A 17,246-nucleotide genomic window follows, 5' to 3' on the forward strand; every position below is an offset into this window, starting at 1 on the left:
ACTCTCTCTCACTCACTCTCGCTCTTTTTCATGCTCTCTCTCACTCACTCTCTCGCCCTCACTCTCTCTCGCTCTCTCACTCTCTCTTGCTCTCTCACTCTCTCTCTCTCGCTCTCTCTCTCGCTCTCTCTCTCGCTCTCTCTCTCGCTCTCTCTCTCTCACTCTCTCTCTCTCGCTCTCTCTCTCGCTCTCTCTCTCGCTCTCTCTCTCGCTCTCTCTCTCGCTCTCTCTCTCGCTCTCACTCTCACTCTCACTCTCTCGCTCTCACTCGCTCTCTCTCTCTCACACACACACAGGCACACAGACACAGGACAGGGTCTTTATCTGTATTTACAGATTCTAAATTGATTGGAAAAATGGCAGATGTTTAAGAAAATAGTTCATGACTCACAACAAAGATATATCCCAGTGAGGAAGAAGGATTCTAGGAAGGGGATAAACCAACCATGGTTAACCAAGGAAGTTAAGGATAGTATCAAATTGAAAGAAAAAACATACAATGTCGCAAAGATTAGTAGTGAGCCTGAGGATTGGGAAAGTTTTAAAAAACCAACAAAAGATGACCAAAAAATAATAGAGAGGGAGAAAATAAACTTTGAGGGTAAACTAGCAAGTATTATAGAAACGGATAATAGAGCATCTTTAAATATATAAAAAGGAAGAGAGGGACCAAAATGAACATAGGCCCCTTAGAGAATGAGGCTGGGGAAATAAGAATGGGGAACCAGGAAATGGCAGAGGAGTTGAATAAATACTTTGCTTCAGTTTTCACGGTAGAAGACACTAATAGCATTCCAAAAATACTAAACAATCAAGGGGCAAAAGAGGGAGAGGAAATAACCACAACTATCACTAGAGAAAAAGTACTAGGGAAACTAATGGGGCTAAAGGCTGATAAGTCCCCTGGACCTGATGGGTTCCACCCTAGGATATTAAAGGAAGTAACTACAGAGATAGTGGATGCACTGGTAGTAATCTTCCAACAGTCCTTAGATTCTGGAAAAGTCCCGGAGGATTGGAAAACTGCCAATGTAACACCCTTATTCAAAAAGGGAGGGAGACAAAAAACAGGTAACTATAGGCCAGTTAGCTTAACATCTGTCACTGGGAAAATGTTAGAGTCTATTATAAAGGATGTAATAGCAGAGCATTTAGAACTACATAATCTAATCAAACAGAGTCAGCAAGGCTTCATGAAGGGGAAATCATGCCTGACAAATTTATTAGAATTCTTTGAGGAGGTAACAAGCAGGATAGATAAAGGGGAACCAGCATGTGTAATACATTTGGATTTCCCAAAGGCGTTTGATAAGGTACCGCACATAAGGCTACTTAATAAGATAAGAGCCCATGGTGTTGGGGGTTATATATTAGCATGAATAGTGGATTGGCCAACTAATAGAAGACAGAGAGTCGGGATAAGGGGGGCATTTTCAGGATGGCAACCTGTAACCAGTGGAGTGCTACAGGGATCAGTGCTGGGGCCTCAATTATTTACAATATATAATAATGACTTGGATGAGGGAAGTGAATGTACTATCACCAAGTTTGCGGGTGACACAAAAATAGGTGGGAAGGCAAGTGGTGAGGATGACACAAGGAGTCTACAGAGGGATATAGACAGGCTATGTGAGTGGGCTAAAACTTGGCAGATGGAATATAATGTGGGAAAATGTGAGGCTATGCACTTTGGCAGGAAGAATAGAGGAGATGAATATTATTTAAATGGAGAAAGACTGCAGAAAGCTGCAGCACAGAGGGATTTGGGGGTCCTCATGCATGAATCCCAAAAAGCTAACATACAAGTTCAGCAGGTAATAGGGAAGGCAAATGGAATGTTGGCCTTTATTTCAAAGAGAATGGAGTATAAAAATAGGGAAGTCTTGCTAAAACTATACAAGGCACTAGTTAGACCACACCTAGAATACTGTGAACAGTTCTGGTCCCCTTATCTAGGGAAAGATATACTGGCATTGGAGGCAGTCCAGAGAAGGTTCACTAGGTTAATCCCGGGGATGGGGGGATTTTCTTGTGAGGAGAGGCTGAGTAGGTTGGGTCTGTACTCATTGGAGTTTAGAAGAATGAGAGGCGACCTTATTGAAACATATAAGATTCTTAGGGGGCTTGACAGGGTAGATGCTGAGAGGTTGTTTCCCCTTGTGGGAGAGTCTAGGACCAGAGGGCATAATCTCAAAGTAAGGGGTCGCCCATTTAAAACAGAGATGAGGAGGGATTTCTTCTCTCAGAGGGTAGTCAATCTGTGGAATTCTTTACCGCAGAGGACTGTAGAGGCTGGGTCATTAAGTATATTCAAGGCTGAGATAGACAGATTTTTAGTCAGTAAGGGAATCAAGGGTTATGGGGTAAAGGCAGGAAAGTGGAGTTGAGGATTATCAGATCAGCCATGATCTCATTGAATGGCAGAGCAGACTCGATGGGCCGAATGGCCTACTTCTGCTGCCCCATCTTACTATAATGGATTGTGGAAATATCTGATTGTGAAATGTGATTTCTTTTCCTCCAGGTGGTGAAGGTTGGAATTATTGAACCATGTCCCTCCGCTGCAGGTAAGTTGTCTCTGACTGTACATAGGGGACTCTCTCTGCTTGCTGAGTCTCTCTGCTTCTGCTCGTCTCTAACCTTATCTCAAAATATTTCTCACCGTCTGTCCCCTGCTGGTCTCTCTGCGTAGGTACACACAGTGTTAGATAACTGGCGTCTCAGACAGGGAGCTGCTGTCACTTAAGGCTGTGTTTCAAATGGCTTATCCATCGGCAAATCAGTCTGAGTATGAGCTGATTAACCATGTTGGGGAGATCAGAGAATAACTGTGTTGTGTGTGTGTGTGTGTGTGTGGGTGTGTGTGTGTGGGGGGGGGTGGGTGTGGGTGTGTGTGGGGGTGTGGGTGTGTGTGAGGGTGTGGGTGTGTGTGTGTGGGTGTGGGTGGGTGTGTGGGTGTGTGGGTGTGGGTGTGGGTGGGTGGGTGTGTGTGGGGGTGTGGGTGTGTGTGTGGGTGTGGGTGGGTGTGTGGGTGTGGGTGGGTGTGGGTGTGTGGGTGGGTGTGGGTGGGGGTGGGGGTGTGTGGGGGTGGGGGTGTGGGTGTGTGGGTGTGGGTGTGTGTGTGTGTGTGGGGGTGTGGGTGTGTGTGGGTATGGGTGTGTGTGTGGGTGTGGGTGTGTGGGTGGGTGGGTGTGGGGGTGTGTGTGTGGGGGTGTGTGTGTGGGTGTGTGTGGGTGGGTGGGTATGGGTGTGGGTGGGTGTGTGTGGGTGGGTGTGGGTGTGTGTGGGTGGGTGGGTGTGGGTGTGTGTGGGTGGGTGGGTGGGTGTGGGTGTGTGTGGGTGGGTGGGTGTGGGGGTGGGTGGGTGTGGGTGTGTGTGGGTGGGTGGGTATGGGTGTGTGTGTGTATGTGTGGGTGTGTGTGTATGTGTGTGTGGGTGGGTATGGGTGTGTGTGGGTGGGTGTGTGTGTGTGTGGGTGTGTGTGTGGGTGTGTGTGTGGGTGGGTGTGTGGGTGTGTGGGTGGGTGTGTGTGTGTGTGTGTGGGTATGGGTGTGGGTGTGTGTGGCTGGGTGTGTGGGTGTGGGGGTGTGTGGGTGGGTGTGTGTGGGTGGGTGGGTATGGGTGTGGGTGGGTGTGTGTGGGTGGGTGGGTGTGTGTGGGTGGGTGTGGGTGTGTGTGGGTGGGTGTGGGTGGGTGGGTGTGTGTGGGTGGGTGTGTGGGTGTGGTGAGTGACCAGAGCGTGGGGGGAAGCAGAAATAAGCCCTGCGTGGAGCTTTGGGGAGCAACTGTCCGTGGGGCTGGAGGGGGAAGAAGCTGGTGGGCGGGTAGCACAGTAACCAAGCCCCTGGGGCAGGGTAGGGTGGGTACTGTAACCCTGAATGCTGGGGGATTGCTCAGTTCTGTTTGTGTACCTGGTTTTCAGTGGGAGAGCTGGAGGACACAGTGACAGTTACAGCCTGCCCTCCCTCGACATCCCCTCCACACGGCTCGAGCTCAGCACTGGTAAAAGAGGCTTCGTTCACACCTCCGTCCTCGCCATCTATGAGTGGGAGTCTGTCCACAATAAGGTGAGTGAGGCTGAGCCAGCGGGCATGGGGAACAGGGCCCCAGGGGAGAGGGGAGAAAGATACAAGGCCGAGGGAGGGACTGGGCCTACATGGGTATTGATGGGGTTCGGTGCTGTTCTGACAGTGTTGGTATTATTACAGTCCATTACAGGGCCCTGGGAGGGAGGGACTGGGCAGGTATTGATGGGCTCGGTGCTGTTCTGACAGTGTTGGTATTATTACAGTCCATTACAGGGCTCTGGGAGGGAGGGACTGGGCAGGTATTGATGGGCTCGGTGCTGTTCTGACAGTGTTGGTATTATTAAAGTCTGTTACAGGGCTCTGGGAGGGATGGACTGGGCAGGTATTGATGGGCTCGGTGCTGTTCTGACAGTGTTGGTATTATTAAAGTCTGTTACAGGGCTCTGGGAGGGATGGACCGGGCAGGTATTGATGGGCTCGGTGCTGTTCTGACAGTGTTGGTATTATTACAGTCCGTTACAGGGCCCTGGGAGGGATGGACTGGGCAGGTATTGATGGGCTCGGTGCTGTTCTGACAGTGTTGGTATTATTACAGTCCATTACAGGGCCCTGGGAGGGAGGGAGGGACTGGGCAGGTATTGATGGGTTTGGTGCTGCTCTGTGACAGTGTTGGTGTTGTTACAGTCCGAGCGGGGGTGAGGCGATGGGCCTACAGGTGGATTACTGGCTCTCTCACTCATCTGAGAAGAGGAAGGAAGGGGAGAAGCGCGATGTTAACGTGAAGAACACGTTGAAGAGCGCATTCCGCTCTGTACAGGTCAGCCGACTCCCCAATGGCGGTGAACTCGCACCCTCCATCACCATGTCCATGACTGTGGTCACCAAAGAAAAGAACAAGAAAGGTGAGCACAAGGCCATCGAGAGGTTGCAGTGGGGAGAAAGAGTGCGGAGGAAGAAGAGAGGCAAAAAAGGGGGAGAGGGAGAGAGTGCGGGGGAGGGTGAAGGGAGAGAGTGAGAGGGGCAGTGGGGGCGGGAGAGAGTGGGGGAACTGGGGGCGGGAGAGAGTGAGAGGGGCAGTGGGGGCGGGAGAGAGTGGGGGAGGGAGAGAGTGCGGGGGAGGGTGAAGGGAGAGAGTGAGAGGGGCAGTGGGGGAGGGAGAGAGTTGGGGGGCAGTGGGGGAGGGAAGAGGGTGAGGGAGGGGACAGTGGGGAAGAGAGCAAGGGAGGAGAGAGTGAGGGCAGGGAGAGTGAGGGAGAGAGAAGAGTGAGGGCGGAGGACGCTGGGACCAACAGGAGCTATACCTGCACCTGGATCAGTGAGTCTACCCATTGTGGAAATGTCATTGGTGGGGATTCAGGGGGTGGATGGGGATTTGGGGAATGGATGGGGATTCGAGGGGGATGGATGGGGATTCGAGGGGGATGGATGGGGATTCGAGGGGGATGGATGGGGATTCAAGGGGATGGATGGGGATTTGGGGGATGGATGGGGATTCGAGGGGGTGGATGGGGATTCGGGGGGTGGATGGGGATTCGAGGGGGTGGATGGGGATTTGGGGGATGGATGGGGATTCGGGGGGTGGATGGGGATTCGAGGGGGATGGATGGGGATTCGAGGGGGTGGATGGGGATTTGGGGGATGGATGGGGATTCGAGGGGATGGATGGGGATTCGAGGGGGTGGATGGGGATTTGAGGGAGTGGATGGGGATTCGGGGGGATGGATGGGGATTCGAGGGGGTGGATGGGGATTCGAGGGGGTGGATGGGGATTCGGGGGGGTGGATGGGGATTTGGGGGATGGATGGGGATTCGAGGGGGTGGATGGGGATTCGAGGGGGTGGATGGGGATTCGAGGGGGTGGATGGGGATTCGAGGGGGTGGATGGGGATTCGAGGGGGTGGATGGGGATTCGAGGGGGTGGATGGGGATTCGAGGGGGTGGATGGGGATTCGAGGGGGTGGATGGGGATTCGAGGGGTGGATGGGGATTCGAGGGGATGGATGGGGATTCGGGGGAAGGATGGGGATTCGGGCATGGATGGCGATTGGGAGGGGTATATGGGGATTTTGGCGATGGGACAATGTGTTGGTGATGGGGATTTTGGCGATGGGGGAATGTGTTGGTGATGGGGATCAATGGGGATTTTGGCGATGGGAGAATGTGTTGGTGATGGGGATCCTGGCAATAGGGGAATGTGTTGGTGATGGGGATCAATGGGGATTTTGGCGATGGGATAATGTGTTGGTGATGGGGATCCTGGCAATGGGGGAATGTGTTGGTGGTGGGGATCAATGGAGATTTTGGCGATGGGGGAATGTGTTGGTGATGGGGATCAATGGGGATTTTGGCGATGGGGGAATGTGTTGGTGATGGGGATCAATGGGGATTTTGGCGATGGGAGAATGTATTGGTGATGGGGATCAATGGGGATTTTGGCAATGAGGGAATGTGTTGGTGATGGGGATCCTGGCGATGGGGGAATGTGTTGGTGATGGGGATCAATGGGGATTTTGGCGATGGGGGATTGTGTTGGTGATGGGGATCCTGGCAATGGGAGAATGTGTTGGTGATGGGGATCAATGGGGATTTTGGCGATGGGGGAATGTGTTGCTGATGGGGATCAATGGGGATTTTGGTGATGGGGATCAATGGGGATTCTGGCGATGGGGCAATGTGTTGGTGACGGGGATCAATGGGGATTCTGGCGATGGGGCAATGTGTTGTTGATGGGGATCAATGGGGATTCTGGTGATGGGAGAATGTGTTGTTGATGGGGATCAATGGGGATCCTGGTGATGGGGGAATGTGTTGGTGATGGGGATCAATGGGGATTCTGGCGATGGGGGAATGTGTTGGTGATGGGGATTCTGGCGATGGGGGAATGTGTTGGTGATGGGGATCAATGGGGATTCTGGCGATGGGGGAATGTGTTGGTGATGGGAATCAATGGGGTTCCTGGTGATGGGGGAATGTGTTGGTGATGGGGATCAATGGGGATTTTGGCGATGAGGGAATGTGTTGGTAATGGGGATTTTGGCGATGGGGGAATGTGTTGGTGATGGGAATCAATGAGGATTCTGGCGATGGGGGAATGTGTTGGTGATGGGAATCAATGGGGATTCTGGCAATGGGGGAATGTGTTGGTGATGGGGATCAATGGGGATTCTGGCAATGGGGGAATGTGTTGGTGATGGGGATCAATGGGGATTCTGGCAATGGGGGAATGTGTTGGTGATGGGGATCAATGGGGATTTTGGCGATGGGGGAATGTGTTGGGTGCTCTGAGGATGAATTGTTGAATTTTATTCTGTTTTTAGTGCCGACATTATTCTTAAGCAAGAGGCCAAAGGAAAAGGAGTTGGATTCAAAGAGTCAGGTCATTGAAGGGATCAGCCGATTAATCTGCTCAGCAAAACAACAGCATCAGAGCATGTTAAAAGGTCAGCTGTGGGGTCAGAGGTCAGCTAGTTCCCGCTGACCCTCTCATTAATAAGGTTTGATCATTCCAGGAGGAAGGTGATTGAATTGGGCAGGATGGCAATAGGCTTGGCTTTGAGAAGCTCAGAGTGTTATTCATGGGTGATCAGCTCCTCTTGTCCCAGTGTGATTCTCCCCTCCTCATACCAGCGTTCCTCTGAGATTGATTGCCCTATCCAACTCTTTATCACCGACAGACACAACTATTCCAATGTTTGGAGACCACTCTTTCAAATTCACCCCTCTTCATCTCATTCTAAACTCTGCTACCCTGCATCCTAACACACACAAAATCATTTACCCATCATCCCCATTGTGCTCACCAACCTACGTCTGTGCCCAGTTGGGCAACACCTCAATTTTAAAATCCTCATTTTCTAATTCCTCTTGATCTCTGTAACCTCCTCCAGCCCCTACAACCCTCCCTATCTCTGTAACCTCCTCCAGCCCCTACAACCCTCCCTATATCTGTAACCTCCTCCAGCCCCTACAACCCTCCCTATCTCTGTATCCTCCTCCAGCCCCTACACCCCTCCCTATCCCTGTAACCTCCTCCAGCCCCTACAACCCTCCCTATCTCTGTATCCTCCTCCAGCCCCTACAACCCTCCCTATCTCTGCAACCTCCTCCAGTCCCTACACCCCTCCCTATCCCTGTAACCTCCTCCAGCCCTCCCTCTCTCTGTATCCTGCTTTTTTAAAAAAATTTTCATAGGATGTGGCTGTCGCTGGCTAGGCCAGCATTTATTGCCCATCCCTAATTGCCCTTGAGGTGGTGGTGAGCTGCCTTGTTGAACTGCTCCAGTCCATTTGGTGTAGGTACACTCATAGTGCTATTAGGGAGGGAGTTCCAGGGTTTTGACCCAGTGAGAGTGAAGGAATGGTGATATATTTCCAAGTCAGGATGGTGGTGTTCCCATCTATCTGCTGCCCTTGTCCTTCCTTCTAGATGGTAGAGGTCGTGGGTTTGGAAGGTGCTGTCGAAGGAGCCTTGGTGAATTCCTGCAGTGTATCTTGTAGATGGTACACACTGCTGCTACTGTGCGTCGGTGGTGGAGGGAATGAATGTTTGTGGATGTGGTGCCAATCAAGCGGGGCTGCTTTGTCCTGGACGGCGTCGAGCTTCTTGAGTGTTGTGGGAGCTGCACTCATCCAGGCTAGTGGGGAGTATTCCATCACACTCCTGACTTGTGCCTTGTAGATGGTGGACAGGCTTTGGGGTGTCAGGAGGTGAGATACTCACTGTAGGATTCCCAGCCTCTGACCTGCTCTTGTAGCCACAGTATTTATATGGCTAGTCCAGTTCAGTTTCTGGTCAATGGTAACCCCCAGGATGTTGATAGTAGGGGATTCAGCGATGGTAATGCCATTGAATGTCAAGGGGCGATGCTTAGATTCTCTCTTGTTGGAGATGGTCATTGCCTAACACTTAATGCTACTTGCCACTTGTCAGCCCAAGCCTGGATATTGTCCAGGTCCTGCTGCATTTGGATATGGACTGCTTCAGTATCTGAGGAGTCGTGAATGGTGCTGAACATTGTGCAATCATCAGCGAACATCCCCACTTCTGACCTTATGATGGAAGGAAGGTCATTGATGAAGCGGCTGAAGATGGTTGGGCCGAGGACACTACCCTGAGGAACTCCTGCAGTGATGTCCTGGAGCTGAGATGACTGACCTCCAACAACCACAACCATCTTCCTTTGTGCTAGGTATGACTCCAACCAGCGGAGAGTTTTCCCCCTGATTCCCATTGACTCCAGTTTTGCTTGGGCTCCTTGATGCCACACTCGGTCAAATGCTGCCTTGATGTCAAGGGCACTCACTCTCATTCAACTCTGGAGTTCCGCTCTTTTGTCCATGTTTGAACCAAGGCTGTAACGGGGTCAGGAGCTGAGTGGCTCTGGCGGAACCCAAACTGAGAGTCAGTGAGCAGATTATTGCTGAGCAAGTGCCGCTTGATAGTACTGTTGATGACCCCTTCCATTACTTTACTGATAATTGAGAACAGACTGATGGGGCAGTAATTGGCCGGGTTGGATTTGTCCTGCTTTTTGTGTACAGGACATACCTGGGCAATTTTCCACATAGCCGGGTAGATGCCAGTGTTGTAGCTGTACTGGAACAGCTTGGCTAGGGGCGCGGCAAGTTCTGGAGCACAAGTCTTCAGTACTATTGCCAGAATATTGTCAGGGCCCATAGCCTTTGCAGTATCCAGTGCCTTCAGCTGTTTCTTGATATCACGTGGAGTGAATCGAATTGGCTGAAGACTGGCATCTGTGATGCTGGGGACCTCCGGAGGAGGCCGAGATGGATCATCCACTCGGCACTTCTGGCTGAAGATTGTAGCAAATGCTTCAGCCTTATCTTTTGCACTAATGTGCTGGGCTCCCCCATCATTGAGGATGGGGATATTTGTGGATCCTCCTCCTCCAGTGAGTTGTTTAATTGTCCACCACCATTCATGACTGGATGTGGCAGGACTGCAGAGCTTAGATCTGATACGTTGGTTGTGGAATCACTTAGCTCTGTCTATCACTTGCTACTTATGCTGTTTGACACGCAAGTAGTCCTGTGTTGTAGCTTCACTAGGTTGATCTCATTTTTAGGTGTGCCTGGTGCTGCTCCTGGCATGCCCTCCTGCACTCTTCATTGAACCAGGGTTGATCCCCTGGCTTGATGGTAATGGTAGAGTGGGGGATATGCCAGGCCATGAGGTTACAGATTGTGTTCGAGTACAATTCTGCTGCTGCTGATGGCCCACAGCACCTCATGGATGCCCAGTCTTGAGTTGCGAGATCTGTTTGAAATCTATCCCATTTAGCACGGTGGTAGAGTCACACAACACGATGGAGGGTATCCTCAATGTGAAGGTGGGACTTCGTCTCCACAACGACTGTGTGGTGGTCACTCCTACCGATACTGTCATGGACAGATGCATCTGTGACAGGCAGGTTGCTGAGGATGAGGTCAAGTATGTTTTTCCCTCTTGTTGATTCCCTCACCATCTGCTGCAGACCCAGTCTAGCAGCTATGTCCTTTAGGACTCGGCCAGCTCGGTCAGTAGTGGTGCTACCGAGCGACTCTTGGTGATGGACTTTGAAATCCCCCACCTAGAGCACATTCTGCACCCTTGCCACCCTCAGTGGTTCTTCCAAGTGGTGTTCAACATGGAGGAGCACTGATTCATCAGCTGAGGAAGGGCGGTATGTGGTAATCAGCAGGAGGTTTCCTTGTCTGTGTTTGACTTGGTGCCATGAGACTTCATGGGGTCCAGAATCAATGTTAAGGACTGCAACTGCCTGCTCCAGCCCCTACAACCTCCCTATCTCTGTTACTTCCTCCAGCCCCTACAACCCTATCTCTGTAACCTCCTCCAGCCCCTACAACCCTATCTCTGTAACCTCCTCCAGCCCCTACAAACCTCCCTATCTCTGTAACCTCCTCCAGCCCCTACAACCTCCCTATCTCTGTTACTTCCTCCAGCCCCTACAACCCTCCCTATCTCTATAACCTCCTCCAGCCCCTACAACCCTCCCTATCTCTGTAACCTCCTCCAGCCCCTACATCCCTCCCTATCTCTGTAACCTCCTCCAGCCCCTGCAACCCCCCGAGATCTCTGTAACCTCCTCCAGCCCCTACAACCCTATCTCTGTAACCTCCTCCAGCCCCTACAACCCTCCCTATCTCTGTAACCTCCTCCAGTCCCTACAACCCTCCCTATCTCTGTAACCTCCTCCAGCCCCTACAACCCTCCCTATCTCTATAACCTCCTCCAGCCTCTACAACCCTCCCTATCTCTGTAACCTCCTCCAGCCCTTACATCCCTCCCTATCTCTGTAACCTCCTCCAGCCCCTACAACCCTATCTCTGTAACCTCCTCCAGCCCCTACAACCCTCCCTATCTCTGTAACCTCCTCCAGTCCCTACAACCCTCCCTATCTCTGTAACCTCCTCCAGCCCCTACAACCCTCCCTATCTCTGTAACCTCCTCCAGCCCCTACATCCCTCCCTATCTCTGTAACCTCCTCCAGCCCCTGCAACCCCCCGAGATCTCTGTAACCTCCTCCAGCCCCTACAACCCTATCTCTGTAACCTCCTCCAGCCCCTACAACCCTATCTCTGTAACCTCCTCCAGCCCCTACAACACTCCCTATCTCTGTAACCGCCTCCAGCCCCTACAACCCTCCTTATCTCTGTAACGTCCTCCAGCCCCTACAACCCTCCCTATCTCTGTAACGTCCTCCAGCCCCTACAACCCTCCCTATCTCTGTAACCTCCTCCAGCCCCTACATCCCACCCTATCTCTGTAACCTCCTCCAGCCCCTACAACCTCCCTATCTCTGTTACTTCCTCCAGCCCCTACAACCCTATCTCTGTAACCTCTTCCAGCCCCTACAACCCTATCTCTGTAACCTCCTCCAGCCCCTACAACCCTCCCTATCTCTGTAACCTCCTCCAGCCCCTACAACCTCCCTATCTCTGTTACTTCCTCCAGCCCCTACAACCCTATCTCTGTAACCTCCTCCAGCCCCTACAACCCTCCCTATCTCTGTAACCTCCTCCAGTCCCTACAACCCTCCCTATCTCTGTAACCTACTCCAGCCCCTACAACCCTCCCTATCTCTATAACCTCCTCCAGCCCCTACAACCCTCCCTATCTCTGTAACCTCCTCCAGCCCCTACATCCCTCCCTATCTCTGTAACCTCCTCCAGCCCCTACAACCCTATCTCTGTAACCTCCTCCAGCCCCTACAACCCTATCTCTGTAACCTCCTCCAGCCCCTACAACCCTATCTCTGTAACCTCCTCCAGCCCCTACAACCCTCCCTATCTCTGTAACCACCTCCAGCCCCTACAACCCTATCTCTGTAACCTCCTCCAGCCCCTACAACCCTATCTCTGTAACCTCCTCCAGCCCCTACAACCCACCGAGATACCTGCACTCCTCTAATTCCGGCTTCTTGTGCTTTTCCAATCAATCGCTCCAGTATTGGCATCCGTGCCTTCAGCTGCAGGGAGGATTTCCCTCCCTGAGACTCCCTGTCCACCACCACCCTCCCCACCCACTTCAGGGCACTCCTTCAAACCGACCTCTTTGAATTAGTTTTTGGTTAACTGCCCTGAATGTGTCTTAGTGTCTGATAGATGCTTGTGTGTGATGAAGGGATGGGGTTGAGGGTGAGGAGATGAAACAGTGATCGATGATATTTTGTGTTTTGTAGTTTCCATCGATGGACTTGATTGGAACGATGTGAAGTTTTTTCAGCTAGCAGCTCAGTGGCCTACACATGTCAAGCATTTCCCGATTGGACTCTTCTCGTACAGTAAGCCCTTGTGTTAGCCCAGCACAGGGACAGAGGCCACACAGACAGTCAGGGCAAACTCCAGTCTCCAATCTCTCAGACCCACGCTGACTGGAATATATCACGGGGATGTTCGAGATTCGAAACTGCCGATTCTTAGAGGAACATTGTAACTGGCGAGCTATGTAGAGAACAGCTTTTATACTCGTCTGTGACCCCATGTCTGTAATTACCCCCCCATTAATGTCCGTGATCCCCAAATATCTGTGACCCCCTCTGTTTGATTCCCAAATATCTGTGACCCCCTCTGTTTGATTCCCAAATATCTGTGACCCCCTCTGTTTGATTCCCAAATATCTGTGACCCCCTCTGTTTGATCCCCAAATATCTGTGACCCCCTCTGTTTGATTCCCAAATATCTGTGACCCCCTCTGTTTGATTCCCAAATATCTGTGACCCCCTCTGTTTGATCCCCAAATATCTGTGACCCCCTCTGTTTGATTCCCAAATATCTGTGACCCCCTCTGTTTGATTCCCAAATATCTGTGACGCCCTCTCTGTGAACGTGATCCCCAAATATCAGTAACCCCCTCTGTGGGATCCCCAAATATCTGTGATGCCCTCTCTCTGGCCCCACTGCCTGTGACTTCCCCCCATCTGTGATTTCCCAATGTCTGTGATACCCTTTTTTCTGATTACTCCCCTCCCCATTTTTCACTTTCTGTCATTCTTTCTGTCTGCGTCCATGTGATGATATGAAGGTACAGGCAGGAATCTTTCCATATGACGGATGTCAGGAATGGTTTTTAGATTCTGAGTCACCCAGTGCAGGCGTCAGACGATGGCCAATGGTCATGAGAGGCTCTCCATTCAACACTCTATAAAACCACTCAAATTTAACAGTGAGAGAGCTTTACTCTGTATCTAACCCCGTGCTGTACCTGTCCTGGGAGTGTTTGATGGGGACAGTGTAGAGGGAGCTTTACTCTGTATCTAACCCCGTGCTGTACCTGCCCTGGGAGTGTTTGAAGGGGACAGTGTAGAGGGAGCTTTACTCTGTATCTAACCCCGTGCTGTACCTGTCCTGGGAGTGTTTGATGGGGACAGTGTAGAGGGAGCTTTACTCTGTATCTAACCCCGTGCTGTACCTGTCCTGGGAGTGTTTGATGGGGACGGTGTAGAGAGAGCTTTACTCTGTATCTAACCCCGTACTGTACCTGTCCTGGGAGTGTTTGATGGGGACAGTGTAGAGGGAGCTTTACTCTGTATCTAACCCCGTACTGTACCTGTCCTGGGAGTGTTTGATGGGGACAGTGTAGAGAGAGCTTTACTCTGTATCTAACCCCGTACTGTACCTGTCCTGGGAGTGTTTGATGGGGACAGTGTAGAGGGAGCTTTACTCTGTAACTAACCCTGTGCTGTACCTGTCCTGGGAGTGTTTGATGGGGACAGTGTAGAGGGAGCTTTACTCTGTATCTAACCCCGTGCTGTACCTGTCCTGGGAGTGTTTGATGGGGACACTGTAGAGGGAGCTTTACTCTGTATCTAACCCCGTGCTGTACCTGTCCTGGGAGTGTTTGATGGGGACAGTGTAGAGGGAGCTTTACTCTGTATCTAACCCCGTGCTGTACCTGTCCTGGGAGTGTTTGATGGGGACAGTGTAGAGGGAGCTTTACTCTGTAACTAACCCCGTGCTGTACCTGTCCTGGGAGTGTTTGATGGGGACAGTGTAGAGGGAGCTTTACTCTGTATCTAACCCCGTGCTGTACCTGTCCTGGGAGTGTTTGATGGGGACAGTGTAGAGGGTGCTTTACTCTGTATCTAACCCCGTGCTGTACCTGTCCTGGGAGTGTTTGATGGGGACAGTGTAGAGGGAGCTTTACTCTGTATCTAACCCCGTGCTGTACCTGTCCTGGGAGTGTTTGATGGGGACGGTGTAGAGGGAGCTTTACTCTGTATCTAACCCCGTGCTGTACCTGTCCTGGGAGTGTTTGATGGGGACAGTGTAGAGGGAGCTTTACTCTGTATCTAACCCCGTGCTGTACCTGTCCTGGGAGTGTTTGATGAGGACAGTGTAGAGGGAGCTTTACTCTGTATCTAACCCCGTGCTGTACCTGTCCTGGGAGTGTTTGATGGGGACAGTGTAGAGGGAGCTTTACTCTGTATCTAACCCCGTGCTGTACCTGTCCTGGGAGTGTTTGATGGGGACGGTGTAGAGGGAGCTTTACTCTGTATCTAACCCCGTGCTGTACCTGTCCTGGGAGTGTTTGATGGGGACGGTGTAGAGGGAGCTTTACTCTGTATCTAACCCCGTGCTGTACCTGATGTGCTGTGAGTGATGTTTTGCTACGTGTTGTAAATAGTGAATTTTGTCCTTGTTTGTTTTTTGAATATGGTGCCATAAAGCTGATGTATAATATGGACAGAGAGAGAGGGTCAGGTGGTGGATGTGTGTTAGAATCTTGCTGCTCTGTGTCACGCACTCACCCTCAGGATCAATTCTTATACAGCGAGGAGTCATCGCGTGACCGAGCTGTTAAATACTCCTCCCGCTGTGGTACTGAGTCGCGCGCACACAGCAGGAAAGGCCCAGGCTCCGTCCCCGCCCGCTGCTGATTTAACCAGTGACTGAGCTGTTAAATACTCCTCCTGCCGTGGTACTGAGCCCTATGCACACAGCAGGCAAGGCCCAGGCGCCATCATGTCCTGTGCTGATTTAACCAATCACAGTCAAGGCTGTAACTGGTGTCTGAGTTAAAGAGGGGTAATAAAATTCAGAGCCTGCTGCACCCCGCTGCAGTTCCACAGTGTTGGAAACTTTCTTCAAAACATTGATTCTTCGCAAAAAATAGAAAAGCTGGTGCCAATAGTGGAACGTGACTGAATGTGCAAGCCGGTGATAGAACTTGTGTGTTGACTTTACCTGTGGCTGCTCAGCTAAAGCAGAACCAGAGTCAAATCCACAGGAACACACATGATGGGTGAACATGTCCATCTCCAAAAACTGCAGCTCACCTTAGGAAGGGAGGCTTAGTTCAAATCGGGATTCCTGCTCCTGGTCTCTGTCCAGTCTCCCTAGCGTGTGTCTGTGTTTTTGTGTATGTGTAAGTACATACACATGCACATGCGCACTCGCACACACATTCACGCAAACACACATGTTCACGCACACGCATGCAAACACACATTCACTTCCAAACTCGCAATAGCTACCATCTAGAAGGGCAAGGGCAGCAGACATGGGAACACCACCACCTGGAAGTTCTCCTCCAAGCCACACACCTTCCAGACTGGGAACTATGTCGCCCGTTCCTTCACTGTCACTGGGTCAAAACATTGGAACTTCCTCCCTAACAGCACTGTGGGTGTACCTATACCACACGGACTGCAGCGGCTCAAGAAGGCAGCTCACCACCACCTTCTCAAGGGGCAACTAGGGATGGGCAATAAACGCTGGCCCAGCCAGTGACGCCCACATCCTGTGAAAAAATAACGCACACTCTCACATCTCTCTCTCTCTCTCACACACACACTCACGCACAAACGCTTTCACACTATTGCAAGTGCACACATTCTCTTTCACATTCATATGGATGCGCGGCAAAGACTCTCTCTTTCACACACATTTATATGTACATACACACACACAAACACACACACTGGATTTAGGGCTCCCTGCAGTGGAACATCCAGCCTCCGTCGGGTTGCATGGTCCCTTGAGGGATGAACATGTGCAATCCTACCTGAGTGAGAGCTGACAGCTTTGTCGGGTGGGGGTGGTGGGAGGAAGAAGGGACACGTTGATCTGGAGGGGGTGGATCATTTGCATTCAGTAGGCTGCAGCCAGATTAAACTGGCTTTATCCAGGCTCAGATGCTGCAACACCAGCTATTGCTCTCTGGGGTTCAGAGAATTGTGTTACACCTGTCAGATAGCACTCCGGGAGGAGTTTGTTACAGATTCATAGAATGGTCAGCAAAGGAGGAAGATATTCGGCACATCATGCCTGTAGTAGCACTTTGAAAGAGCTATCCAATTAGTTCCACTGCAAGCTGCCCTTTCCCCATACTCCTGCAAGTTCCTCCTCTTTGTGTATTTATCAAATTACCCCTTTGAATGTTACTATTGAATCTCTTTCCATCACCCCTGTGAGCATCGGGAACAGTCTGTGAATGTCTCAGTAACTTGTTGTGCTTTCTTTGTTTCTCTATTGAGCTATTAACAGCAGGCCTGTTATCAGTATTCGGAGAGAGATAGAGAGTGTCCTGGTCCTTCACTAAGGATCACCGTTCTGTGTCTTTTGCTTCAATATATAAAGTATTATCATTTTTTTTTATCCAAATAAAGTTGTGTTAATATGGAACAAATTTGTTGTGTGACTCCACATCTCCTCCTACAAACTGAACCAACTCAATGTTTCAATCCCCAATCCCATT

At 51.1% G+C, this 17,246-nt stretch overlaps 2 protein-coding genes across 2 annotated transcripts in view; one reads left to right on the forward strand and one right to left on the reverse strand.

Annotated features, from left to right (window-relative positions):
• Positions 1-13,468, forward strand: part of LOC144677549 (phosphofurin acidic cluster sorting protein 1-like) — a 16,350-nt gene extending 2,882 nt beyond the window's left edge. The window contains exons 3-7 of the mRNA XM_078537617.1: positions 2,525-2,567; positions 3,923-4,067; positions 4,713-4,930; positions 7,346-7,468; positions 12,730-13,468. Coding sequence (XP_078393743.1) covers positions 2,525-2,567; positions 3,923-4,067; positions 4,713-4,930; positions 7,346-7,468; positions 12,730-12,848 — 648 coding nt within the window. The 3' untranslated portion in view covers positions 12,849-13,468. The remainder of the gene's footprint in view (positions 1-2,524; positions 2,568-3,922; positions 4,068-4,712; positions 4,931-7,345; positions 7,469-12,729) is intronic.
• Positions 13,469-13,590: 122 nt separating this feature from the next.
• Positions 13,591-16,558, reverse strand: LOC144677548 (uncharacterized). Its single transcript, XM_078537616.1, has 3 exons — positions 16,453-16,558; positions 14,787-16,417; positions 13,591-14,441 (listed from the first exon to the last, which is right to left on the reverse strand). Exons 2-3 carry the CDS (start codon positions 15,210-15,212, stop codon positions 13,707-13,709), a joined length of 1,161 nt encoding a protein of 386 aa, XP_078393742.1. The 5' UTR covers positions 15,213-16,417; positions 16,453-16,558; the 3' UTR covers positions 13,591-13,706.
• Between the last annotated feature and the right edge of the window lie 688 nt (positions 16,559-17,246).

The sequence above is a fragment of the Cetorhinus maximus genome, unplaced genomic scaffold, assembly GCF_964194155.1.
Source record: "Cetorhinus maximus unplaced genomic scaffold, sCetMax3.hap1.1 HAP1_SCAFFOLD_2671, whole genome shotgun sequence".
Taxonomy (NCBI): domain Eukaryota; kingdom Metazoa; phylum Chordata; class Chondrichthyes; order Lamniformes; family Cetorhinidae; genus Cetorhinus; species Cetorhinus maximus.